Source organism: Megascapheus bottae, chromosome 21, assembly GCF_031878675.1.
Source record: "Megascapheus bottae isolate mThoBot1 chromosome 21, mThoBot2.hap1, whole genome shotgun sequence".
Taxonomy (NCBI): domain Eukaryota; kingdom Metazoa; phylum Chordata; class Mammalia; order Rodentia; family Geomyidae; genus Megascapheus; species Megascapheus bottae.
This window is the reverse complement of record NC_143529.1, coordinates 10,583,720-10,611,671: the sequence shown is the minus strand read 5'-3', so window position 1 is coordinate 10,611,671 and position 27,952 is coordinate 10,583,720. Positions and strand designations below refer to the sequence as shown.

The window sequence follows — 27,952 nt, the reverse complement described above, 5'->3', positions numbered from 1 at the left end:
TTCTGTAGCTGAAGATTCAACCAACCTCAGACCAAAAACAGTAAAAAAAAAAAATTGCATCTCTGCTGAACATATGGAACTATTTCTTTCATTTTTGTTCATTTTGTCCTATGCAATACAGTGTTATATCTATTTATGTAGTACTTATAATACCTTAGGTTTAATAAAGAATTTAGAAATGATTTAAAGTATGAAGAGAATAAGCATAGGTTATGTACAAAGTCATGGCATTTTAGATAAGAAATTTGACCGTTTGCTAATCTTGGTTATCTATAGGGGTGAAAGGCCAATTCCAGTGTTTCATCCCAATGTGACATCCTGGGTCACTGAATCGTTCCATGAAAGCACTGGAAATAATAGCTCTCCAGATGGGGTATCATCCCCAGCTTTTTGTGGAGGTGAGGGTTTGCTGGGTCTCTGGAGACCTCCTCCTCCTCCTCCTCCTCCTCCTCCTCCTCCTCCTCTTCCTCCTCCTCCTCCTTTTCCTCCTCCTCCTCCTCTTCCTCCTCCTCCTCCTCCAAGGCACAACAGCAATATTTTATGTTGAGCCAGAATCCATTTGTTTTAAGAGTAAAAACAAGTTGGGACTGGGAGTTTGGCCTAGTGGTAGAGTGCTTGCCTAGCATGCACGAAGACCCAGGTTCGATTCCTCAGTCCCACATACATAGAAAAAAGCCAGAAGTGGTGCTGTGGCTCAAGTGGTAGAGCTCTGACTTTGAGAAAGCCCAAGGACAATGCTCATGCCCTGAGCTGAAGCCCAGGACTGGCAAAACAAAAACAAAAACAAACAAAAAAAAGAGTAAAAACAAACAATTTTCTGAATCATAGGAATTTCATAAATATTCATAAAAGGGGCAAGCTGTAGACTTTATCCCAGGGCTCATTAGGAAGCAAAGGCATTGAGCAGATAGGAGAAATAAAACCCCACAAGTCCCAAAGCTTCTAGAATGGACAGAAACATTGATTGAGAACAGAGGAAAAAAAACCAAACATGGTAAAATTTCCTCTTATCTACTGTTAATTTACAGTGACCATGTAAATTTTAGAACAGGAGGCATTGCAAAGGTAGCTGAGCTACATAAGGTTGTCTCTTTAAGGTTTCCATAAGAAGAATTAAGATGCATCCATTTCATTCAACTTTTACAACATCATCAGTGTAGGAAGGCAGAGTCCATATAGTCAAAGCTCTCTTGATCAGAAAGGGATTTCAGAAGCTAGGGAGGGCATAGGTAAAAGATTTCCTGAAAGCCACAGAGATATGCCGGAGACAAGCCCAAAGCCCTGCCCTTTCCCAGAAGCTAAGTTGTGTGTGGTTCTCTGACACCACACCCCGTTCACCAAGTGGGGGGGGGTTGTTAGGAAGGGAGGAGGAATGAAGAACTAAGTAGTGTGCTGTGGAAGTTTTGTTGGGTGCGGACAACCTAAGAAATTCATGCAAGAGAGCTTTGGATAGGCTTCCCAGCAGAAGGTCTCAGAGCTACACAGGAGCCAAAGTTCCCTCACAGACAGAGGGAGGTGGAGATCCAGAAGCATCTGAGTCATCAACTGCTAATAATCCATGTTCTGTGCCAAATGGGTGTGGGCTCACATGAAAATGTATCGAGCTCAGCACAAAAAACCAGAATCCCAGGTATTTGTGAAAGCCACATACCAGTTCAGAATCATCTGGTGTGCAGCCTCCGTTGATGTGATATTCCACGTCTGCAGCCTCGATTTTCCCATGGTTCATAAAGCCGATCTGTGAGCCAAGAACAACATTTACACTACACGTGAGGTGGGAGCAGCCGAGCATCCCGAGATCAGCACAAGTGCGGGATGGTAGTTCTCTCAAATCCCAGCAAACGTGGCTGGAGAGTGAACTAGCTAGGCTCCCCCTGGGAATTCTACCCCACCATTCACATCCCACCATTCTAGGCCTTCGGGTCCTCAGGTATAACAACGGGGACAAAACAGTCACCTAACCCGGTGATTCTGAAAGCTGTCATGTCTAGTTACTTGGAGAGCTTGGTAAAACAAAAATTACGGAGCCCTACCTCCCAGTGTTTGCTTTCACAGATACTGGACTTTCTTCTCCACTCACCTTGTATGTCCCCAGCAGTGGGTGGCGGCCACCATGTCATCCCCACGCTCTAGAATAAAGCGAACTGGGAAGCCAGTTCTGGAGAGAAAGAAATTGAAATGAAAATTTTAAGTGATTTGAGAGTTTAGGTTTATGGAAGGCTCTAGAAACCATTATCTCCTATCTGCCAGACAACAAGGAGTCAGAGAACAGATTTTCATGAGGTAGCTAGAAAGCTAGAAAGAAGTTCCTTTCCTATTGCTCTTAAGAGTCGTGGTAGAGTATTTGTGGGGGAGGGTGAGACTAACTTCATAGTTTTATTTTAAGAGCTTTATTTTTAATTAATTAGCTAGGTAAGTAATGTTTATTTTACTTTTGCTGATCCTGGGTTTGAACTCAGAGCCTGACCTGACCTATTCCTGCTTGAGGCTAGTTTTCTAATACTTGAGTCACAGTTCCACTTTGAGCTTTTTTGAGATATAAATCTCATAGACTTTCTTGCCCTTGCTGGATTTGAACCACTACCCTCAGACCTCAGTCTCCTGAGTACCAAGGATTATAGGCGTGAGTCCATTGATGCCCGGCTAAGAGTTTTATTGTTTCAGAATGGTGTTCCCACTCACAAAGGAAAAATCTCAGGGGATTTCCTTCAAAGCAATTTTGCAATTTAAGAAATCTTTGGTTTGACATTTGTGTTTCATTACTATCTTTTGTGGCTACTTCATTTGTATTAGTGGCATCAATACTTTCTTAACCTGAAAGTTTAAAGTCTTCATGTGTTATATTTATCATCCAAATACCATTCATGTAAAGACTTACTATTTATTTCTTCTATAATGCTTCTGGGATCTAGCTCTCTTCTTTCAAAAAGAATCCCCCAGGCTGAGCTTTAATTTCATCATATTCACATGACAGCAGAGGTTAGAATTCCAAAACCTCCTCTGGATATCTTACCTTTACTCCTAGGAGCACAGCAAAGTCTCTAAGTAAACCAACTTTTACCTTCTTTCGGTGTTTCATTGAAGGGTACATCATGCATTATACCCGCATAAACACTAGCTGAACTATGGTGAGATTATTAAAATTTGTCATATGTCTTGTGTCTTTGCTATTATATGCTTTTCTAAACTGTGTGTATTGGTGTGTACATGTGTAACAGTCCATAATCCCAGGATGCTCATTCTCCTAGATGTTTGGATATATGAGAACATGATGTCTAGTTTGCTTTAGAGAAGAAGTTCTGATCGGGTCTTTCTAATATCATATCAGCATTCTTTACCAGCTGTGTGCTTCAGTAATGGTCATAAATATTTTATTTTTTGAATAGTTAATGCATGCACAATTCACAAAGTTCAAAGATGTGCTCAGTGTCTCTCCATCTCCTGTCCCCAGCCAGCTCTTCCAAGAAACACACGTGTCAGCAGTTTTTTTGAGAGTCCTTAACATATTAAATTTTTAATGTCCAACCAGGTGTGCAGGTGTGTCTTCCTTTCAGAAATAATAATACCTCTTTGGGCAAAATCTTTTTCTTCTTCTTTTTTTTTGGTGTGGTTTTGCCCTGTCTTCTACATCTATGGAGTTTCATTCATGTCTAATGAATACAGTTGATAAATCATATTGTCAGTTTCACTATTACTTCCTTTACTGGTGAGAGACAGGGAGGATTTTCAGCTAAAGATACAGGAAGTGCAATAGATGAGACCCACCCCACATTGCCAACTCAGCTAGAAATCACAAAGGCAAATGTGTCTCACTCAGTGCCTTCCCCATGTGGCCCTGGTAATTAGGCCTGAATCAGCAGACTCTTGGCCTTTCTCCTCTAGTGTTTTTCTGAAGCTCCTTGGACTTATGGGGAATGAACTGCTAAGAACTGTAGCTCACATATCTACTCACTTGTGTGCTACCACAGCTGCCACTGCTGCCAGATGTCCAGACTTGCTTGCTTTCCCTCCGAAGGCACCACCAACTCTTTTCACATGGCAACTGATCTGGGTCTTTGGAATGCCCAAGGTATAAGCCACCAATTCCTTGAGTCCAGGGTTGGTTCCAGGTCCCCCAGAAGATTACACAGAACACACATGATAAGTAAGAGGTTCATTCACTGATAAAACCATTTCCTCTCATATTCCCATTGTCCTGTATAAAAATATATTTATCTATTTTGGCAGTCTCACTGCAGAAAATGCTATAGATGCCTTCAGTAGTCCAGTTGAAGGAATAAACTGATATTGAAAGCTAACTGAAGATAGATGATTTTAAAATGACCCCATTAAGCTCTTCATCTCTGGCTCAGCCACCCCAACAGTTCTGCAAAGAGCTCCCCTAGACTCCCTACTCTTAGATGTTGGTGTTAATACAGACAGAATAAACAGAAAGCGCTATGCACCATCCAGAAGGAAATAATGGAAACAATCTCCAGTTAGGCAAGGAGAGCTCATTAGCAGTCCATGAAATGTGAAGGTAAATCTTGGCCTGCTATGAGTCAGGGCAGGGGCTGAAATGGAGGCAGTGGGCTGGGAGAGTGTTGGTAATAACCTAGGCTGCAGCTTTCATCCTTTACATGGTATGTGCTGCTGCTTAGGACAGAATTCAGATTTAACTCAGAAATTTATATTTAATTCAGATGTCAGGAAATGATTTCCTGCTTCTCTGGGCAGAAGTAGCTATACTCATATCCCACAAAGTAGACCTCAAATAAAAATTAGTCAGAGGGGGCCAGGAGTATGGCCTAGTGATAGAGTGCTTGCCTAGTATATAGGAACTCTTCATCAAGAAGACACAATTCGAAATGGGGCCCAAGACATGAGAAAGGGTATCAATGTATGTGAAGTAATGCACCTTCTATTTGGTGAATATAATGTAGCCCTTCTATTAATTACAATAAAAATATATGGGAAAAAAGAAGACAAAATTCTTAATATCCATACATCAAATGTCAAAAGCACCCAACTTTATGGTTAGGGTTATTTCTAAATGTTGCTATTTTTTGAGGCCATTCTGAACAGAATTGTTCTACACATTGTTGGTATACAGAAAAATTACTGGGTTTTGTGTCTTGATTTTATATCCTGCTCCTTTCCAAAGGTGCTTATCAGCTCTAGAAATTTCAGGGTGAAATACCTTTAGATATCCTTAGACATAGCATCATATCTTCTGTAAATTGACATAATTTGAATTATTTTTTTTCTATTTGGATCCTTCTTATACATTTATATTTTTTGTTCTTCTGCTAGGAATTTTAGTATTACATTGAATAAGACCAGGGAGAAAGGACATCCTTATCTTGTTCTTGATTTTAGAGGAAGTAAAGAATGAACCTTGTATTGGACCAAAATTTTATTGGCATTGTTATAGCTTTATGATTTTCTTGCTTAAGGATTCAGAGAGCAATAATACCTAGTAACATTAAGCTCAAAGACATTCCTACACATTCCTACAAAAAGACATTCCTATAGTGCCACCAAAAAAAAAAAAAAGCTTATTCTGAATTTAATCAGAAGGTGACAACTATCAAGCCAAAAATTTAGGGATATTCCTGTAAACAACTGTTCTAGCTCTTAAAAATATCTATAAGATGAAATGTATGTATGCATGTATATATATTATATATATATATGTCTAACAACTTTGGGAAGCTTAAGGTCATACCATCAGACTACTGTGACTATTTGACTATTCAAGAGACTCAGACCTGGAGGATGAGAGTTCAAAGCTAGTCCAGGCAGAAAAATATGGGAGATTCTATCTCTAATGGAACAGCCAAGAGCTGGGTTAGAGGTATACCTTAAAGCGTACAGTACCTCCTGGGAGAGGGCAAGCCAAGTAAGAGCACAAAGCTTTGAATTTGAGACCTGATACCAGCATGAACATACAAAAAAGAGAATGGAGCAGATTACCTCAGCACAAGTAGCTTACTCCTGCAATCCTAGCTGTTTGGAGGTTAAAATGAAGAGGACAGCAGTTTGAGGCCAGCCTGGGCACACACATGATACCTCTTCTCAAACAATACCTGGATGCTAGTGGTTCACACCTATTGTCTCAGCTATGTTGGGGGCCGAGATGGACAGATGGTCCAGCTTGAGCAGAAAAGTCCATGACATTTTATCTCAATGGTAGAAGCTGGATACAGAGGCACGTATCTGTCATGCACGTTACAACTAAAAACTGCAAATAGGTAGATTGTGGGTCAGGTTTGTTCTGAAACTATCAAAAGAAAGAAAGAAAGAAAAAGAAAGAAAAAAAGAAAGAAAGAAAGGAAGAAAGAAAGAAAGAAAGAAAGAAAGAAAGAAAGAAAGAAAGAAAGAAAAAGATAAAGAAAGTGCTGCGGGCTTGCATACCTCAGTGGCAGAGTGCCTGCCCAACAAACACAAAGGTCTTGAGTTCAAACCCCAGGACCACTAAGAGGGAAAGAAAGGGACGGGGTATATTTTGATTTAAGGACTAATCAGAATGGCTGAAAATCTGTAACTCATGCAGAACATAGGAAGGATAACCAGGGAAAGCAAGGGGACCAAAGGTGTAGGTGCAGAGTTTGACTCTGGAGAAGGGGTAGGGAGGACCTCTCACCTAAGAGACTATGCTTGTAGTGGGGCTAGAGAGCGGGGCTGGGAACTGAAAATATTTATTCCTATGGTGTCAATGGATTTTCTAATGAAGTGTGGACAGTTACCAGAGGAGACAAAGGAGAATTAGACTTCTGTAGAAGACTAATGGAAAGGAGGAGAAATTGGGACTAAGTTTTGCCATTGTTTTGATGTTCAAACATCATTACTTTGCTCTCACAACTTAAGGCAGAAAATGGACAATGTCACATGTGTTGCAAGTGTGACACAGACATCATGACAGCATATACCCACCTGGGTATATGCTGCATCCTGGCTTGACACATAAATGTCTATTTCTTTATCCTCTTGCTTCGGTACCACACGGACACTCTGAGTTTCCATGTAAAAATGTTCCTGTCCTCCGAAGTGCACTTCCCCTTTTAGATACATCAAACACATAGGCTTTTAGAAACACTCCACTTAAATATATTCAAAATATAATGTTATACATTATATTAAATGTTATTAGTCTTATTTTTTAAGGTGAGGAACCTACTACTTGGTATTTTGCCTTGATTTCAAAGAATCTCCTGATCTAGAATTACTCAGAGCAATGCAATTCCTTCACAATTGCCTGTGGATAGGGCCCTCTACTGTCTCTGGTCCCTTGGTTCCATTATCATCAACCCGCCTCCAAATAAATCATAATTTTCTCCACATTACTAATATCCCATTTCTCCTGCTTAAACAAATCTTTACTCTACTTTGCTCGTCACACCTAGTCAACGCCTAAATATTGCGCCTACTCCATTGTATCTCTCTACTCCATTGTATCTGTCAACATGTTCTCTTAGTATACTGTAATGACCTTTGACCTCGTCTCTGATAGATACTCCCTTCCTCTTTCTGCCAGATTTACTAAGGGGAAACTGTGAGTCTTTCAACTTACTGTTGAAAAATCTCAAATATCTTCTGTTGTCAATGGAACCAATACAGAATTTCTTTTTTTGGCTAAGAAATCAATTCTCTTCATAAGACTACTCCCTTTGAGTTTATGTTCATGTCCCTCTAACTAAATTCCCATAAGAAGAACTAAGAGGAATCAATTTCACCCAACTTTTATAAAATTAGGACATACTCAATATATTCAAAACTCCTCTGATAAGAAGGGACATAAGATTTCACCTTCAATGATTTGATGAACGTACTGAAACGCCTCTTCCACATTTCCTTGTTCTAGTTTTTTCTCAGGTCCAATGAATGATTTATGTTGTATTGCATCCTATAAAAGTAGCAAATCAAAAGTGTCACAAATGTTACCCAACTCAAGATTTCTGGCTTGTCACTGCTGCCTCCTTTGCATTGAAAACCACCTGTGATGTTAATCATCAACCTTCGTTTCCATCGGACAGCACAGATTTCACATATAACATCCTAGTGCTTCAGCAGCCTCTTTCAGACACACTTCAGAAAAGATGACATAGGATAGTGATTAGATATAATTGACTATCACATGCATATCTAGTTTACCTATAAATGCGAACCTTCAATGAAATTGGGACTCCTCTATCTCTACTAATTCTCAGGACAAACCTATTGTGGAGGTTTAATATTCCACTAGTCTAAACCCTGAGACTATTTAGAATTCCTCTTACCTCTTATTTCTGGCTAAGAATTTTGATTGCTATAGAGGAATGATTGAACTACTCAGACCTGCACAGAGACATAGACTTTGTTCCTTAATGTATTCAAGTTGTTTTTAAACATTAGTCTATGTTCTATACTTTATGAATGAGTTCAAAGTGATATTGAAAACTTACCTTTCAAAATCTGGTAATGAATTCCAATGGTTTTAAAATAAATGAACCTGAATGTACTTGATGAAGTACATTCCCTTTGTCTAGCTATCATCATTTTCTCAAAGTAACTGCCATCATTAACTTCCAGAGTTTCTAAGTGCAAATGCAACAGCTATGAGTCCATGCTCACCAATTTATATATTTATCTGCATTTTGCCTTTCACTTACAACTTGGAGATCTTTCTATCCTCATTCAAAAAGTATATTTACAGTGACATAGAATTCCATTAGAGGTGGTTTTTTTATTTTTAATTTTTTTCCAGTGCTGAGAGTTGAAACCAGAGCTTCCCATATGCTATGCTACTGATTTACCACTGAGCTATACCCCAAAGCCCAAATTCCATTCTTATAGGTAGATGACCACTTTAGTTAGCTTCTGGTATTTTAGTATTGTGAACAATGGTGTAAATAACAGTTTTGGAAAGACTATTACTCAGGCTTTTCATGGCTGTGACTAAATACCTGACAGAAACAACAAGGAGGAGGAAAGGTTTATTTTGGCTTACAGTTTCAGGAATTTTAGTCTACAGTCTTTGGCTTCATTGAGTCTGAACCAGTGTAAGGCAGAACATCATGTGCTAATCACATGGTACACAGAAGAGGCTGCTTGCCTCAGGGTGGACAGGAAGTAGAAAGGGGAGGAAACTGAGGAGCAGCCATAATCTCAAAGGCGCACACCCAAGAGCCCATTTTCTCCATCTACACTCCACTGTAAAGTCTCCACTAACTCCTTAAATAGTAGCACCAGCTGGGGCCCAAGCCTTCAGTACATGAATGTGTGGGAGACATTGCACATTCACAGAATAACAGAAACACATAAATTGTACAAATGTACCAGCTAAACTCCAGGATAAAATCTCAGAGCAGAGTTACTGTTTAAAAGGCATAAACATTTGGAATTTTTATTTTTTTCCCTCATACTGTTCTAGTTTATCTTTCCCACAATTGACCAACTGAATATGTTGTCAAACTTTTGTGAGTTTTTTTTTGTCAATCTGATATTTTAATTTGAACTCTCATTTTAAGACACAGCATTATTTCCCATGTCTAGACCCGTGCCTACATGCTTCCTTTCCTCTTTTTTAATTTAATTTAATTTAATTTTTTGCCAGTCCTGGGCTTGAGCTCAGGGCCTGAGCACTGTCCTTGGACTTTCTCAAGGCTAAAGCTCTATCACTTGGACCTCAGCACTATTTCTGGCTTTTTTTCTATGTATGTGGTACCAAGGAATCGAACCCAGGTCTAGGCAAGCACTCTACCACTATGCCAAACTCCCAGCCTCTCCTCTTTTTTTATTTTTAAAATTTTATTTTAAAGGTGATGCATCCAGGGCTTTGCACATGCTGGTAAGCACTCTACCACTAGGCTATGCTGCCAGCCCCGTCTCAATATTGTTCTGATTTACATTTCTTTTACGACCAGAGATGTCGAACACTTCTTCATGTGTCTATTGGCTATTCTTGTTTCTTCGTCAGAGAAGTCTCTGTTTAAATCTTTAGCTCATTTATTAATTGGGTTGTTGTTTCTTTGAGGATATGTTTTTGGGAAGTTTAATTTTTTGAGCTGAGTATATTTCAGATATGAAGCTCTTTTCTGATTGGCTTCTCATCAGATCTCCCATTCTGTGGGCTTTCTGTTTATCTGGCTAGCTATGTTCTTTGCCACACCGAAATTCTTCCATTTGATGCAATACCATTTATCTAGGCATTCTTTGATCTGTTGTGATTCTGGATCTTTACTTAGGAAGTTTCAACCAATGCCAAGGAGCTTATCCCCTATCCCCAACAATATTTTCAGGGTACCTGGTCTTACATTGAGACTTTTGATCCATTTGGAGTTGATTCTGGTGCAGGGCAATATATCTTTCTGCATGTGTATAGCCCATTGTGCCAACATCATTTGTTCAAGAGTCTGTCTTTCTCCATCCTGTGTTTTTGGCTCCCTTATCAAATATTAAGTGGCTATAGGTCTGTGAATTCATTTCTTCTTTTCCTCATTTTTGATCCTCGCTTTCTTTTAAATTTGAGAGTCAGTTCCATGTAGGGCAAGAGAAAATGTAAGGACAGTGAAAGACTTGAAGTTGAAACATGGGAGAGGAGTTAAGGGAAAGAAATTTTAGATTTACAGATGTTCTCTTATTATGATTTTTAAAAATTAACTTGTTGTCTATGGCCCAGTTTACAATGTTTTCCCAGTTACCGCTTCTCTTTCAATTGCTTATGTTTTTCTTCATGATAATTTATGAAGTTGAACTTATTAATCTTCTGTGTTCTGGCATTTAGAATTTGAGTTTCACTCAGAAATATAAATAGAGTCTACCATGTATTCTTTGCTTTCTGGATTTTGTTTCTTGGACTTCTAATTGGAATCCTTCTTAAAAATCAGGCCGGGAGTTTGGCCTAGTGGTAGAGTGCTTGCCTACGATACATAGACCCAGGTTCGATTCCTTGGTACCACATACATAGAAAAAAAGCTGGAAGTTGTGCTGAGGCTCAAGTGGTAGAGCTCTAGCCTTGAGAAAGTCCATGGACAGTGCTCAGGTGCTGAGCTCAAGCCCAGAACAGGCAAAAAAAAAATCATGCTTATGTGTATAGTAGGATAATCTGTGAAGGCTGATCCTTATCATTCTTATTTCAGAAGAGGAACTTGTCTCAAGTAATACATAATCCCTGGGATTTACTTGTGGGAAAGTTTTCAGTTTCTGTCTTTGAACAGAGCAGCAGAAGTTGTTATCTGGTAGGCTATTCAGCCTTACACATTACGCAAATAATCTTAGGACTGTCCCAGCTCTAGGCTACACTGCTACTTCCTCTTTAACGAATCTGTCTTACAATGCACAAAAGGAATCCCTGTGACTTTATCTTGGAACCTGACAAATAGTGAAGAAAAGCCCAGAAAAGAAATGCACTCTTTCTATATTCAGTGAGGTAAGAGTCAGGTCCATGTGGGAAAAGAGAAAATGTAAGGTCAGTGAAGGATTGGAAGTTAAAACAAGGGGCAGGAGCTAAGTAAGGGAAAGAAAGTTTAGATTTATGAATGTTCAAATCTATTACCTAGGAGGCAAAGGCTTGCACTTTCTAAGATCATACGTCAATTTGGGAATTTGGAACTCTCCCTTTAGGAAAACCAGAAGCAATTTTGGAATATTTAGTGGCAATGGTTGTGATTAATGATCTGTTAGGGGTTGAGAGAACATATTTCCAACTATAAGGAACTTGTGGGTAAGAGCAAGGAAGATCAAGAGTTGTAGAGGAAAGTATGTTTTTCTAATCTATGATCTTCAATTTATCAGATGGACACAAACACAGTGATAAAGGTGTCTTTCCTGTAATAACTCACTAGCAAATGGCCCAAAGACAGGGAAAATAATGACATTACCTGAATGGTCACAATGACAGGCTCCAAGTCTTGGTACACAATCTTGACTTTTTTTGTAGCCTGCTTTGCATGGGCATAGGAATCAGCAGCCACAGCACAGACAATTTGCCCCACACAAATCACCTATAGAAAGAATACACCAAGCTTCAGGGCAAGAGGAATGAAAATGTGTCCAGCCAGTTCCTGGTCAGTCTAGCATGATGGGGAGGGGGCGACTTGTACAGAAAGAATAGGGCTTGGGTTGAATACTGGTTCTGCCTCCATGGCCTCAGACAACTAACTAAAATCATTAAAGCTTCAGTGTCTTATCTTAAGACAGCAAACACAGTGCCAACTTAGCAAGGATCTGAGCTACCTTAAATCTGTTTTCAAACAAGCCTGAGTACAAATAAGTAGTCTGTAGTTGGCAGGACTACATGTGATCCTACGTATAGAGTCCCTTGGAAAAATAATTACTACACTATTATTGATACACTGCGAGGGTAGAAAACGCCTTTAAGACACTACCTTCTCCTGTGCATACAGCCTTTCTTCTTCAGTGCCGTTGTCACCAGGAACGTCTTGAGCAGTGATCACATCAGCCACACCAGGCAACGCCAGGGCCTCAGAGGCATTGATGGAACTGGAGAGGAAACAAGATCATAAATGTGCCACGGGATAAGGTAATCCTCTTCCATGAGAATACACAAATCCCAACAACCCCACTGTTTCACCTGAGCATCACAGACAAATTCTCAAAGGGCAGTGTGTGGACACTAGGCAATGCTATAGGAAGAGGAGGACACTGATTTTGCTGGATGGAAGGGGAGACAAAATGAATTTTCAGGAGCACATGTGTTACTCTCCTTTTCCAGGAGTCTCTGTAAACCTGTATTCAATCCTGGGCAGTATGACTAGCTCAGGCTCCTTTGGGGGGTGGACAGTTAGAAAAAGGCTAGAGAGAAACATAGCTCTTTGGGATCTTTTGTGCTGAGGAAATTTAATGAAGAGTTGCTCCTTTCCATTTTCATTTATCAGTGGGTACCTCTCCTAAGACTAGCTCTCTAACTTGATAGGAACTTAACTTGTTTTCTACTTCCAACTCGGAAGTGTTTTGACTTTCTTTTACTTTCTCTTATCAAGATACATGCTGAGATTGTTTTTATGGTTTGTTTGTTTTGTGAAACAGTCCATAGATTGAATGGGGTAGAGGGTTTCAGCAGCTTTCCAACTTCTCCCTTACCACTTACATGATTCTAGCATGTGGTCTGGTGCTAGTTACCACAGCCAGGAAGAGTTCCTCTGCCAAAGCAGGCATGTCATCACAAAATACAGCCTCTCCTGTGGCGTGCTTAATGGCAGACTGATGCATGATGGGGCGGCCCACTGGGTCTTCAGGGAGCTGTTGGGAATCTACAGACTGTGTTAAAAAAAAAAAAAAAAAAGGAAACAAATGATGGATCATAGGTGTGGTACTTGCTTAGACATGCAAATAAAAATTTCTCAAAGTGATAGAGGTTTGTTGCTTTCATTGTTCTCCCCTGCCTAGTTTATTCAAGTCAGAAAGGATCCCTGTGGTAAAACTGGAACATAACATGTAGAGACAATAAAGGAGGTCTCTGCTGCCCCCTGTTGCTAGGTTCCTGCTAACCTGGCCATTTAATGAATAGGATATTCAGTATCTGTTATTTTATTATTAAGAAGGAGTACACATGTAAAAAGAAAAAAAATTCCACCTCTATAAGTCCTAAGTGCTAATAAAACTTTAAATGGTTGTCAATATGCTAGATGAAAATGCTACGTTGTTTCTATCATAATTGGCATTTTCAAAATCAGAGTGAAGCTCTACAGAGCTAATGTTTTTATTTTTCTAGTGATCTGCCAGGTGATATACTTAGCTTGTTTATTTTACTTTTCTTATTGCTTTATAAAAGTTTTATTGTATGGAAATGGAGTTTACAACTTGAGAGGGGCTGAGGGCAGGGAAAGGGGGAGAAAAACATGGGAAGGGGTAACAATGTTCAAGAAGTAATATACTCACTACCTTACAAATGTAACTGCAACCCCTCTATACACAGCCCTGACAATAAAATGAGTAATAAAAAAGTTTTGTTGAACATGTCTGTATTTGTACTTTATATCTAATATAGTCAAATATGCATTCTGGTTTCAAGTTATACCTAAAAAGGACTTTTCTAGGCTATAGGGAAGTCATGTATATATGTATATATACATACAGGGGCTGACTGGGGAATGTGTTTTATATATGTATATGTACATATACATATATACATGACTTCCATATATACATTTGTATATATGTATATACACGTGTACATGTGTATACATATACATGTGTATATATGTATATAACACATATATGTATATATATATAACACATTTTTCTGTTACTTTCATGCCTTGTCACTAAGACTTTAATCAATCTGCAATTCATTCTCAATGTAAAGTGGTAAATATAAGTATCATCTTATGTTTCTTTCTCTGTTTTAATGTGGCTAACTGGTTGTACTATTACCTTTTCTTAATTCTCTGTTTTATTATAAAGGCTTAATTTTAGGGTCTTGATTACTTGACTTTTTTCATTCAGTGCTGGCAGGCTACTCTTTGAGTCATGGCTCCACTCCAGCATTCTGCTTGTTAATTGGAAGTAGAATTTCACAGACTTTTCTGACCAAGCTGTTTTGATCCTAGATCCACAGATCTTAGTTTCCTGAGTAGCTGGGATTATAGGTATGTGCTACTAGCACCTGGCTACATTGTTTCCTTCCCGTGGTTTCTTTGGTGACACCATAACATTCTATTTGTCTTTTATTCTCTTCTTGCACCAGTATCTATCATGCTTAATTACTAGAAATAATTACTGGTATTATACATGGTTAGTTTCCCTGCAATGTTCATTTAAAAATCAGTTTCTTGAAAGATCAGATTGGTATTTTGATTGGGAATTAATGTCATAACAGAAACTTGATATCTTTACACTTTATGTCTTTTTAAAGACTACATCGTTCCCTGTATTTAAGTATTTTTCCTCATTTACCACTAGCTTAAGAATTTCCTTCTTGTAGTCCTTGAAATCTCTAAGTGACTTTATTCCCAGATAGTTACTTTCCATTTGTTATTTTCATTGGGTTTGTTACTCCCTCACATTTTCTAACTGATTAATGCTTATTTGCAAATATTCCATCACCGATCCTTTCCAAAAAGTAATTCAAAAGCAAATCCAGGTTACAAGACAGCTTCCCTTCTGTTCACTTGCTCATTTGGAAGATGAACTGACCTCAAAAGATTGCATGCCCCTGGGAATGGTCAAAGGGAAGTCTTCCAGGACACTGAAGGGTGTTTTAGAGAGACCAGGATATCCACATGGGTCCTAAAACAAAAATTCTTACTTTAATGAAAAGGACTAATTGTGATAACACAATTGCTTGATATAAAACAACCTATACTTCCAAATGGCCTTCACATTTGATTTTCATTGCTCTAGGGAAGTTTATATGAATTATAGAAGCTCTTTTGGTCCTGTCCATTAAGAGCCCTCAGAAACAACTTGAAAACAGAACTATGGTCAAGTCAACACAGGGTGTCCCCTTTAAGTTTTCCAGCAGGAGAGATTGGCAGAATCTGGAACAAGCTGTCATCCCAGAGAATCTTAAAGACAAACACATTTTTACCCTCATCTTCAACTGCTGCAACACATCCAAGTAGAATTTGAAGAGGAAACTGATGGCGAGAGTCCTTCGATATTCTACCATTCCTCCAGGGGCTGCTTGGGGAAGAGAGAGAGATTTCTTCTAGAACCTGTCTGCAAGCATCATTCAACATTCCTTCATCTCAACATCTACAAATGGGTGAAAGGAATCCAGCCAGTTTAGCACAGTAAGGAATAAATCAATGTGTAACATTTACCAGAAAATTAGGCTTAAAATCTATAAACCCTGTATCTGATGTTGATATTTGGTATATTGCATATATGTTTATTTGAATTAGGGAAGAGAAAGGGAACAACAAAACGGTCAGACAAAAACTTAGAAACAGATTGCCAAAATCTATTTTCTCCAATAGGAATGTGACAGCTCTCGCTTAGGTCCCTTTGTGCACACTGCTTTACTTAAAATGTTGCTGTAAATAATCGCATGGACCCACTCTATAAAATACTAAGAAGCAGTAGAGAATGATGTCTGCTGACAGATGTCAGTTGTCATCCTCAAAGGGGCAACAGAATTATTTTGTATCAAGAATAGGCTGATGAATTACCTTCCGATTAGCTGTCTGCAGGATTTCTTTGCACTGACTGTGGTAGGGCCAATCCCTCCATATAAGATGTGAAGGTCTACAATGGTGGTTGTGTCTTCCTTGAAAAGGACTCTCATCCCCGTGTTTACAACTGCAAGGGCGTTTTGTTGACATGGAGCTTGTCTGAAAGCTGACACAAACTCCCACTGCAAAACAAGCAGAATGAAAAGTTTGGGAATCATTTTGGAAATTTGTGAGCCTAGGAAAGTCCCTAGGGCAGTACAATAAATACCTACCTCACACTAGCTTTGCTTATTTACCACTGCTTATGCACATACACACTCGCTGACACATTCATGCATTCAGTCTTAGTGGAAACATCTGAAAGTTAATGACATTTCATCATTAAAAATTTGCACAAGCTGGGCCTAGGTTGCTTACACCTATAATCCTAGCTACTCATGGGAAGCCTGTGAGATTCTAATCTCCAACTAACTACAAAAAACCACTAAGTGAGCTGTAGCTCAAGTGGCAGAGTGCTAACCTTGAGCACAAAAGCTCAAGGACAGTGACCAAGCTCAGAGTTCAAGCCTCAGGATAAGTATAAAAGAAAAAAACAAATTCCACGGTAACTCTTAATAGTCTTTTATCATTAACTGTTAATAAGACTCATTATCATGACAGTCATGATAGTTATAGAGGAGAAATACCATGTATTTTAATGTATAATTCATGCTCAAATGTCTCCAAGTATACAAGTAGGAGCCTTCTATCTCAAGTACCTCATGAGGGCCACAAAGGTGTCATATTTGTAGCTTCTTAGCTTCTTTATGCTCAAAGAAGAAACTTTCATTTATGATGCTGACATTGTGTGTGTGTGTGTGTGTGTGTGTGTGTGTGTGTGTGTGTGTGTGTGTGCTGGTCCTGGGTCTTAAACTCAGGATCTGACCACTGTCTCTGAACAATTTTGCTCAAATATAGCTAGTGCTCTACTATTTGACTCATAGCTACATTTCCAGCTTTTTGGTGATTAATTGGAAATAAGATCTTTTAGCCTGGGCTGGTTTCAAACTATGGTCCTCAGGTCTCAGTCTTCTGAGTAGCTACAATTACAGGCATGAGCCACCAGAACCCAGCCTGACACTGACATTTATTATTTATTTATTTGTTTGTTTGCTTGCTTATTGCCAGTCATGGGGCTTGGACTCTGGGCCTGGGTGCAGTCCCTGAGCTCTTCAGCTCAAGGCTATTGCCCTACCCCTTGAGCCATAGCACCACTTCCGGTTTTCTAGTAGTTAATTGGAGATAAGAGTCTCATGTTCTTTAGTGCCTGGGCTGGCTTTAAACCTTGATCCTCAGATCTCAGCCTCCTGAGTAGCTAGGATTACAGACATGAGTCACCACATCTGACTGACACTGATATTTTGTGAGTCATAGACTAGTTGTTCTAAAAATTGTCTCTCAGTTTGGCTTATGTGATTTTTTTCTTTGTGAATTGAGTTAGATTAAACTTCAGCAAATAGATATTATCATTAAGCTATCAACAGTCAAAGCTATATTTTGCCCAGTAACAAACATGAAATCTTCATATGCTAACAATATCTTCATATAATCACAACTTAATTTATCTTTATAGTGCTCACTAATGAGAAGAAAACATTACTTTGGGACAGCGAGGCAAAAATGGAAAGGTTTTTTTTATTAAAGAATTTATTAACATTGATTTTTACATCATATTTCAAATGTCATATTTAACAAGTATTCAAGAAGGAAATCTCTGTATACAATCACTGGCACTTGGGTTTTAGAACATAATTAAAATTAAGCATTAATCTATGTAATAAAACATTATGTCTATAGAGTATATGTCTATAGAGTCTATGTAGTTATGTTTATATCTCCAAGACCATGTCCATAACATTGGGTACCCAAATATTGAGTCATCACTCTTGTACTATTTGGATCTAATATCCACATATTAAGGATGTCATGCGCCTTTTGTTCTTGTGGTCTTGAGTTATCTCACTCAACATGATTCGCTCTAGTTTCATCCACTTCCCAGCAAATGCCATTAAAAATGGAAGGTTTTATAATTCCTCTTTTCCTCATTCTTCCTTTCCTTTCTTTTCCTTTCCTTTCTTTTCCTTTCCCTCTTTCTTTCTTTCTTTCTTTCTTTCTTTCTTTCTTTCTTTCTTTTTTTCTTTCTCCCTTCCTTCCTTCCTTTCCCTCTGTTTCTCCCCCCCTCCCTCTTTCCCCTCCTCTCTGTGTCTTTTCTTTCCTTCTTTCTTCTTTCTTTTTTTGGTCAGTTATAGGGCTTATACTCTTGGCCTGGATTCTGTCCCTGAACTCTTCAGCCCAAGGCTAGTGCTCTACCACTTTGAGCCACACAGTGACATTTCTGATTTTCTGGTGGTTAATTGAAGATAAGAGTCTCATGGATTTTCCTGCCCAGGCTGGCTTTGAACCTCCACATTCAGATCTCAGCCTCCTAGCTCAGTAGCTAGATTTACGGGTATGAGCCATCTGCACCCAGCTCTTTCCTTCCCTCCCTCCTTCTTTCTTTTTTCCCTCCCTTCTCCTCCCTCTTTTGTGCTGGTATCAGGGTTTGAATTTAGGGCTACTTGAACCAAATCTCCAGCTCTTCCCTCCCTTCCTTCCTTCCTTCCTTCCTTCCTTCCTTCCTTCCTTCCTTCCTTCCTTCCTTCCTTCCCTCCCTCCCTCCCTCCCTCCATCCCACCCTGCCTCCATGCTAGCCTATGGCTTCAATTATCCTTCCTATGCCTCCCTTATAACAGGGATAACAGATATAAAGCACCTTGCCAGCTTGTTGGTTGAGATAGAGTTGTGCTAACTCATGGCCTGAGTAGGACTTATGTCTTCATCTCCCTGATCTTTGCTTTGTAATGGGTACAATTATAAGCATGGGACACCAGACTTGGCATCTGCTATTCTTTATTCCAGTGGGTTGTGTCCTCATTCAGTGTAAAACTTTGTTGAAATGCCAAAAGGTCACTGGACCTTCTTAATTATATGATATGTGACTATAGGAATCCTAGAGCTTTTGAAGAATATGTAAAAATAAGGCTATATCCTGAAATTCTCTAATGAAGCTGATTGGCATGTAGTTTTTCATTGTTATTTATACCCATGTAAAGTATTTTCTACGTAATCTGTCTTTTCTTTTTAATAGTATGAGTTTGAACTGAGCTTTACACTTGCTGGACAATTGCTCAAGCCATGCCTTAGCTTGTCGTGCTTTGATTTAGCTTTAGTTTTCAAATAGAGCCTTACTTTTGCTTGAGGCTGACCTCAGAGCTTGGCCTTAGTTTCCTTTGTAGCTGGGATTACAGATGTGAACTAGCATGTCTAGCTCCAAATTCTATACTTTTATTATGCTGAGTATAATTCAAGATAAAAATAAATCTTCTGAACAAGTAAGAGTGAGTTTTGTAAACATCATAATCTCATACCTTCTCAGAGACTGGAATGAAAATAGAAACCAGGACTTGATCTGGCTTTAGACTTGCATTTGCTGCTCCAGACAGAAAATGATCATTTAAAGGAATTTGCTGCATTCCTTCTGTTAGAAGAAAATAAAGGCAATTTATCCAAAGGTTATGTACTATTGAAACAATTTTGTGCTTTATTAAGCCCAGCAGCATTCTTATTCTAGAAATCAAATGGAGACAATAACCACAAACATTATTGTGACTATCCCTTGATCTGTTGTATCCAGAGGTGCATGACCTCTGTCTTGGAAAAAGTTTTTGGTATATTCTAACAGGCTTGACTCTTCCAGCATATAAGAAGCATTCTACACAGTGCATGGTTTACAAGGTAGATTGATATGTGACAGTGTTCGACAGTGTGTTGGGTGGGGGGGAGGGGACACCTGTGAAGGAATGTGTAGATCTGAAATGTCTGGAAACAGATACAGGTGAACATGGTATTTGTGAGGACTGCAACATTCACGAAATAAAATTCCCAGGTAGCAGTAATGCCAATACAGGAAACAACACTTGTGATGATTTCACACCCATACGCTAAGCAATACAAATAAATGTCACAGTCCTTGCATGGGGCTGGCCCATTTATTGGAGGGAGTCTATTCTCCTCATGCCATTTGAGGGGAATTCTTTAGGGGAATCTTCTTTTAGGATCTTTATCCTAAGATGTAAAAAATTCAGAAGCCAGCTTGTCAGAAAAAAAATGGGTTGAACCAACTAATTTTGCTCGTGTGCTTTGTAAATTAGGGAAAATTTTTGTTGCCTTCTATTTTACGTTCCAAGGCCAGTCCTGTTGAAACTTCCCTCCCAACGATGTTTACTTGGTTTTCTTAGTATAAAATTTGTGTTTTTATATCCAATAAGCCCTTACACCATGAGAAATAGTTCATGGTATGGGTTCCATTATACTTTTCCATACAAGGAGACTATGATATTAGAAAGGGTTCTGTGATTTTAGAAAATAATAAGAAATATATACCATGGCCTCAGACATAGAGTTCCTGATACAGAGTTCCCAAAAACCCTTGTAGGCAGAAACACTGGGAGAATTGTTTGATCTGATATTTAGGTTTTTGTCTCAGTTGCTGATATATAACTTCTAAGAATTCTGTAATTTCCTGAGTGGCAGATACATCTAATACAAATCCTATTCCTGATTGATGGGAGCATCTTTTGAACCAGCAATATAATTCTTGACGGACATCTAGATAGCCTCAAGATGATAAGTGGTTGTGATTAAAGGATTGCCACTTTCTGCAAAATGAGACTAGGAAATAAAGTGTACTTTTTCCTTTCGAGTGCTGAAGTATTAAAAATGAGGCTGAATACATGATTTATGTCTATAATCCCAGCTACTCAGCAGACAGAATTTAAGAGAATAGTAGTTCAAGACCAGCTTAGGCATAAACTTGGCAAAGATCTTTCTCAACAAACAAGCCAGATTTGGTGATGCTTGACTTTCCTATCAGAAACTCAGGAGGTATAGGTGGGAGGATTGCAGTCTGAGGTCAGCCCAGGCAACATGAGACCGTTCCTAAAAACAAAAGCAACACAACTGAAGCAAAAAGAGGTTGAGGACAGAGCTCAAGTGCTAGAGTTCCTGCCTATGAAGCATGAAACCCTGAATTCAAATCCTTGTACAACCAAAGAAGGAGGAAGAGGAAAAGAAGAGAGAGAAGAGAAGAGGAAGAGGAGGAGGAGAGGAAAAGGGTCTCTTAAGGACCTAAATGTGTAAGTGCATGACATACTGTAGGTACAAAGTTACTGAAACAAAACTCACTGAAGTGAACTTACGTGCTCCATTACACAGTAGCACTGAACTTAATGACACAAGCAAGTATTTATATTACCCTATGGTCTGTGTTCGGTGAGAGTGAAGCGGTAAGAGAATTCAGTAGCTCACCTTTGGAAGCAACGTTGAGAAAGAGATTGCCTACTCCCAACACAGGGTTGAGATCAGAGATTGGCTGTCTGCTAACAATATGACCACCTAAGGACTAAAAGAAAGATTAATGAGCAACTTTGTGGTTCTCGTTGTGAGTGTTTAATTCAACACAGATGATATTTTTTCAGTCTAACTCAGTAATTAGATTTGAACATCACCCTGCTTGAGAGATTATCATGCACATCTTGAAATGCTTTCTAGGAGTGATTCACACGTTTAATGCTTTATTGACTAGGAACCATGAAGACGGTGAAGGTCATGCCAATATCACCTCCTTCTCTAGGTCTACAGAGAAGAGGAATTCTAAGGGATGGAGAATTCCCAATGTGTGGAGAACAAATTCTGTGAATGAAAGGATTCATTCATTTGTGTGTAGCTTGCCTGTTAACTGACAAGAAATGGTGATGCAGAGTAAGCTATGTTTTTCCTGGCTTACAGTGACAGGGCAGGGTGATTAGAGTGTGTGGGGAGCATGGGAGGGAGCCCGGGCTGTATGGCCTGACATGTAGGGGGTGAGGAAGTTGCTGAGGCAGGATGTTTGAAAAAGGACCAGGCAGCATTCCCAAGGTATTAATGTCTGCAAGCCAGGAAGAACTGATGTTCCCCAGTCAGGCCCTGTTGAAACCATCATCATGTGATGGTGATGAGAAAGGCAGATGTGACACAGGGCACCTGAAACTTGATCTGTGGACCACACACCGTAACAACTGTGTGGTCTATCAAGCTGACATTGAAGAGTCCATCAGTCATGAATTTACTTTCCACAATGAATTCTACAGAGTGAGATTACTTTGGCTGGCTAAAGACCCACAAGTATTCTAAGTCATGCAGCCGAAATGTGCAGAAAGTAGAAGAGGCCAGCAGAAACACAGAGATTTCCACTGGGCCACAGAAATACTGCAGCGATTCTGTTGTCTTGTCATGCTGGCAACCCAATCCAGGGACTTGCACGTGGTAGGTTAAGTGCTCAGCCATGGAGCTACATTCCTGGCTCCCAATAACTCTTTCACACAGAGAGATTACGAGTTAAAAAGGATAATGACACATATTATTCATAGTTTACATGTTTATCTTTGTATATGTTATTTACAAGTACCATTTTAATAGATAGCTATACTGCCATTGTATTATAGAATTAAACAAAATGACAAGCATGGTCCTCGTTCATGTGTCTCCTGGACAGTTGTTTTCAATAACCTATTATCTTTCAAAGATAGCAAGCAAAAGTCCCCTTCAAAGGGGACTAGCTACTCAGGAGGCTGAGATCTGAGGATCATAGTTAGAAACCAAGAAGTCATCCTGGGCAGAAAAGTCTCGTATCTCCAAGAAACTACTCAGAAAAAGGTAAAAGTGGGGTTGTGGCTAGCCTTGAGAACAAAGAGGCTCAGGGATAGTGTGGTCAGGCCATGAGTTCAACCCCCAGGGCTGGCTGAAAAGAAATATACCCTTCTCAACAAGGTAAATTGCAGACAGAAGTCAAGTTCCAGTGGGTGACCAGAATGACATCATTACCTCCCACCCCAACCTGGTCACGGAAGTAGCTTATGCCAAGGAGGTATGGAATCAGGTAACCCATAATTAAGCCACATGAACCATGCACATGAATACATCAGGGAAAGGAAGGAACAGTGAACATTTCAGCTTTTCCTTCCTAAGGCCTCACCCCCACGTGGGGGCATAGAGAACCTACTGCCATATTCCTGATCTGCTGTCCAGCCAGGGTTCATAGGTGTTTCAGCAGAGCGCGGTACGTCTGTGTCTTCTCTCCAGGAAGCTTGGTGACCTCGTCCGCTAGGATATTCTTTACCTGTGCCAGGCTAAGGCCAGCACCCAGAGTCAGTCCTGAAAGCGAGACGGCTCCCTTAGTATTCTGTAAACCATTAAAGGTGTCTCCTGTTTTCACCAGACATTGCACCATTGCCGGATTCTCTGGACCCTACCCCTGCTTTCCCCTCACTCTCTGATCATAACCATGAGGCTGGCAGACCTTTGTATCTCCATTCCCACCTTCCCTATGACCTCAGCTGAGAGAAGGCTTCCCAAGTTCCTATAAGCTCCTCTGACTTCATGTACCTTTCCTGCAATTTTGTGTGTTATTTGTACAACCATCAGGTTATAAGCATCATGAAGGCTGGCTCTCTAGGCTTTTTATTTCCAATCCCTCCATACCTTGCACCACATTTGTTTTCTTGTCTAACTTCAAGCCTTCTCCATTTGAAAGTTGAGAATGAATTCCGTACCTCTACCATGATGCCTTTCTTAGTTACTTTCTTCTCTATATTGCTACTCACTCACATCTGGTTCCACGAGATGAGCACCAAATCATTCTGTGATTGAGCCAAAACACCAAACAATACTGTGAGTAAATGCTGACTTTTGACACACCTTCATCCACTAAACAAAGGTTTCTTAGCATGTACTGTGTCCCAGGCCCAGTTCTGGAGGTTGAGAGCACAGACAAGTTCTCCTCTACAGAAAGTTAAAACTCAGCAGGGGGAGATGGTCATAACCAGACAAATGAACAAATGATACAGTGGCAGCTCTGAAGAGCCAAAGCCTGGAACTCAGGTGAGTGTGAGAACATGGGCTTGCCAATGTCTGCGGATTCCTTGTGGTGATGGGACAGAATTGCCAGGCTAGAAGTAGTGCATAGGAAACAAAAGATGAATCTCTTCCTTGCAAGTTACTTTTCTTTGTCTTTCTATTTCATTTTGTATTGTAGTCATGAGCTTATTTTTAGAAAGAATTTAAAATAATCCACTATTTTATGTTCTTAAGAACTTTATAGCCTGATAAGCAGCACACCAATGGTTTGGATTCTGTATTGTGGACATGTACTCAGCAGAGGGAGCTCACGTATTAATGTTGGGATGCTGGATGGAGCGTGCTGTCTGCAGTACTTCCTGGAGCTCAGACAATCTGAGATAGCTTGATTTTCATCAGGGCTAATAAGGTTCTGTTTTGTTAGCCTAATAGCCTACCTGAAATGAGGGATCTCATTCAAAGATTCATAAGGACAGGGAGAGAGGATGGCTGTTTACCTCCTATGGCCTTTCATATTTCACTGTGAAACCAGGCTATAATCTTCAGTCTGTCTTCATGAGGCTTTGATCTACTATTGAACAGAGGTCTCTGCGCTTTGAGATTACAAAAGAGATATTTACGTAGCCTCAAGGCTAGTTAGAGAAGGAAGAGCTCACCTGCCAATGCAAGTGCTTGTGAGGAAAGACACAGCTTAGAGAGTAGCTGGATGGCTAGACCTGAACACATTTGTTGAACACCAGATCTGTGCATGCAACTAAATCTCTAGAGAGAATGTATGGTCTTTAATTGGATTTTCTGTATTTAGCGGATATTCTTTTTAAAAAAAAAATCAGCAGGGCTCAGTCTAACAGTGCTAAATATGATTTCCTCCAGGCATATGATTTGACAATGTGAAATAGCTCCTGTTTCCTTTAAGCAAACCATTTGTAACATATAGACCTTGTTGTAACAAATGAGCACATACCTTCTTTTGTCTTTGATATTGCCAACAATTCTGAGATCCTTGCAGGGGAGATGATAATTGGATAGAAAACACCTTTGAACTTCATATCAGACCCTAAAAAGGGGAAAAACAATTATAATTAGTAGGAATGAAGCCAACTAGATTTTATTGTGAAAACAAAACTATGACTGAGAAGAATGAATGATTATAGTTCTAATTAAAGATAAAATGATGGCAAAAGAAAGATTGCCTTCTTCCTTAGTAATTTACTAATCATTTGTGGGTTTTATCCTCTAGAAACATCTGTTTTACTTGAAGAAATGAAAAATTTAACCTCAGAAAAGTCAAATTACATCCTACAGTGGGGATGACATGCCAAACTATTCACCAGGAGCCAGAGAAATTACCTGACAAACTGGCCACTCACTTAACATGAGTGAGGTGGGGATTTGAATTACATGGTAAGGATCTGATTTGTGAACAGATGTCGCTGCTTCCACCCCAGTTCAGGAATTTAGGTTCCAGTATGGAAGTAGAATGGGAGTCGGTTTGCTACATACCAAGAGCAGTGTTCCCCATCACAAGAGGAGCATTGGGGTGCTTGGTTTTTAGTTCCAGGAGGTCTCTTAGGGTTCCAGGGATAATCCAGGTAATCCTCTTCCCATAGAATGTCAGAATTTTCTTTTGGGGCTCCTCCAACATCCTCTGCAGGATTTAAATTAAGACATAACATTAATGATAAAGCACATGGATTTCACTACAGCCCACAAACCAAACTCATATGAACAGGACCTGCTATTGTTAGGGTCCAGTCCCCCAATGTTAGGGTCTGTGATCAAAGGAAAGAGTCTGATACAAAAGCAGAAGTTAAACAGAGTTTTATTCCATGCCTAGCATCGAGAATCAAACTGACTGACCTGTCAGGGCCATCTTTAAGATGTGAGTGAGAGAGCACGACCTTGCCTAATCTTGAGTATGAATGTGTGTGAATGAACGTGTTCAAGGTTAAATTGTCAGCTTGCTGTTTAAAACAATGGGTAAGTTTATACTTGAAACATAAAGGCAATTGGGTAAATCTAAGTCGAAACTTCAAGAAAATCTTTAGGTTTGAGTGTTTCAAATGTCTCAAAGGATCATTGCATTGTTTTAAAGAGGAACTACTTTAAAAAAAAAAGGATCTTTCTAAAGTTTCTGTAATCTGCATTTTATAAATCCAGCTGGAGGGGCTGGGAGTTTGGCCTAGTGTTAAGTGCTTGCCTAGCATGCACGAAGACCCAGGTTCAATTCCTCAGTCCCACATACATAGAAAAAACCAGAAGTGGTGCTGTGGCTCAAGTGGTAGAGCTCTGGCCTTGAGAAAGCCCAAGAACAGTGCTCATGCCCTGAGCTGAAGCCCAGGACTGGCAAAAAAAATAGAAAGAAAGAAAGAAAGAAAGAAAGAAAGAAAGAAAGAAAGAAAGAAAGAAAGAAAGAAAGAAAGAAAGAAAGAAAGTTGGTCTCCATGGATGACATCCTGAGTATCTGCAATTGCAAAAACCCTTAGTTTTACTAATGTTGCTTTTGGCCCCTTCATTGTAAACACCCTAAAGATCATTTGTACAAAAGAGAATTGGAGCAGTTAAAATGCCAGTGCTGCAGACTCAATATGGCTCTTACGACAGGAGGACATGGGGGACTAGATGAAGAGTCAAGGATCTGACTCTTTCCAAAACAAGGGAGAAATGAAGGAACTCCTCTCTAGATTTCCCTTTAAAATATAGGGACCCCTTGAGACTCTTTTCCATCCCCTATAGGCATTTTCCGTCTTCATGATGCCTTCCAGGAAACTCCTTCCCCTTTCCTTTGTTGTCAGAGCAGTGCTCCAGAAGCCTGCCGAGATGATAGGTCAGCCCAAATAGCAAAGGTGTCAGTGGTCAACCCAGCCATCATTCAAGTATGTTGAGATTCCATTGGCCAGCTGTGTATGGCCAATCCCAACCACATGGCTGGTGGCCTGTAAAAGTAGCCTGTAAGATTAGGTGGGGTCGCTCTCTCATTCACATCTTAGAGACAACCCTGAACGGTCAGTGTGATTCTTGATGGTAGGCACGGAATAAAACTGTTTAACTTAAAAAAAAAATAGTTCCTAAGTTGGAACAATAACCTGGTCCAGGTGCCATAGACAGTTAATGTGAGCAGGACATAAGGTTCCTTGCCTGGAGTTCTCTGAAACTGAAATTATGGCATGTATCTGGAGATGCATGACTAAGCAGTTTCTACCAATTAATAATAAATAAAAATATTTCTCAAGAAGGAAAAGAATTGCTTAATGTGTTTGAAATTCATTTGAATAACGCCATTGCTATTATAAAAAGCTATTTTGCTCTCTGTGGGCGCATCCACAGGGTAAATATTTTGGTAGAACTTCCAAGTTTCTGTACACTGAATGATTTCAATGTTGAGCAAAAGTCATGGCAAAGGTCAAAACTACTTCATGAGGGCTGGGAGTTTGGCCTAGTAGTAGAGTGCTTGCCTAACATGCACTAAGACCCAGGTTTGATTGCTCAGTACCACATACTTAGAAAAAGTCAGAAGTGGCACTGTGGCTGAAGTAGTAAAGCTCTATCCTTGAGAAAGCCCAAGGACAGTGCTCAGGCCCCAGAGTGCAAGCTAAGACTGGCCAAAACAAAACAAAGCAATAAACAACCAACTACTTTATGAATCTTTTTTAAAAATATGAGTCTTATAGTAGAGTTTTACAATGGTTGCATTCAGAAGCAGATATATGAATCTTGTTGCTTCCTCTTATGGCAGTGTTAAAGAAATTTACAAAACTTTTAAAACAGTGTCACATTACCACTGATTTTTCTTAGAAAAAATATAGCAATTATTCATAATTATTCTAATCAGCTTATTTTTATTTATAAAGAAATAAGTAAATGCAGGTTGGACACAGAAGCCC

At 39.6% G+C, this 27,952-nt stretch overlaps 1 protein-coding gene across 1 annotated transcript in view; it reads right to left on the bottom strand.

Moving 5' to 3' along the window:
* Window positions 1-27,952, bottom strand: part of LOC150048610 (aldehyde oxidase 3-like) — an 83,371-nt gene that overhangs the window by 34,611 nt on the left and 20,808 nt on the right. Inside the window, 18 exon segments of the mRNA XM_090354574.1 lie at window positions 1,652-1,738; window positions 2,081-2,115; window positions 2,118-2,158; window positions 3,953-4,086; window positions 6,916-7,040; window positions 7,789-7,885; window positions 11,841-11,963; window positions 12,348-12,462; window positions 13,070-13,239; window positions 15,118-15,210; window positions 15,512-15,622; window positions 15,624-15,678; window positions 16,095-16,279; window positions 19,544-19,653; window positions 21,483-21,576; window positions 23,215-23,366; window positions 25,033-25,125; window positions 25,572-25,716. Coding sequence (XP_090210700.1) covers window positions 1,652-1,738; window positions 2,081-2,115; window positions 2,118-2,158; window positions 3,953-4,086; window positions 6,916-7,040; window positions 7,789-7,885; window positions 11,841-11,963; window positions 12,348-12,462; window positions 13,070-13,239; window positions 15,118-15,210; window positions 15,512-15,622; window positions 15,624-15,678; window positions 16,095-16,279; window positions 19,544-19,653; window positions 21,483-21,576; window positions 23,215-23,366; window positions 25,033-25,125; window positions 25,572-25,716 — 1,965 coding nt within the window.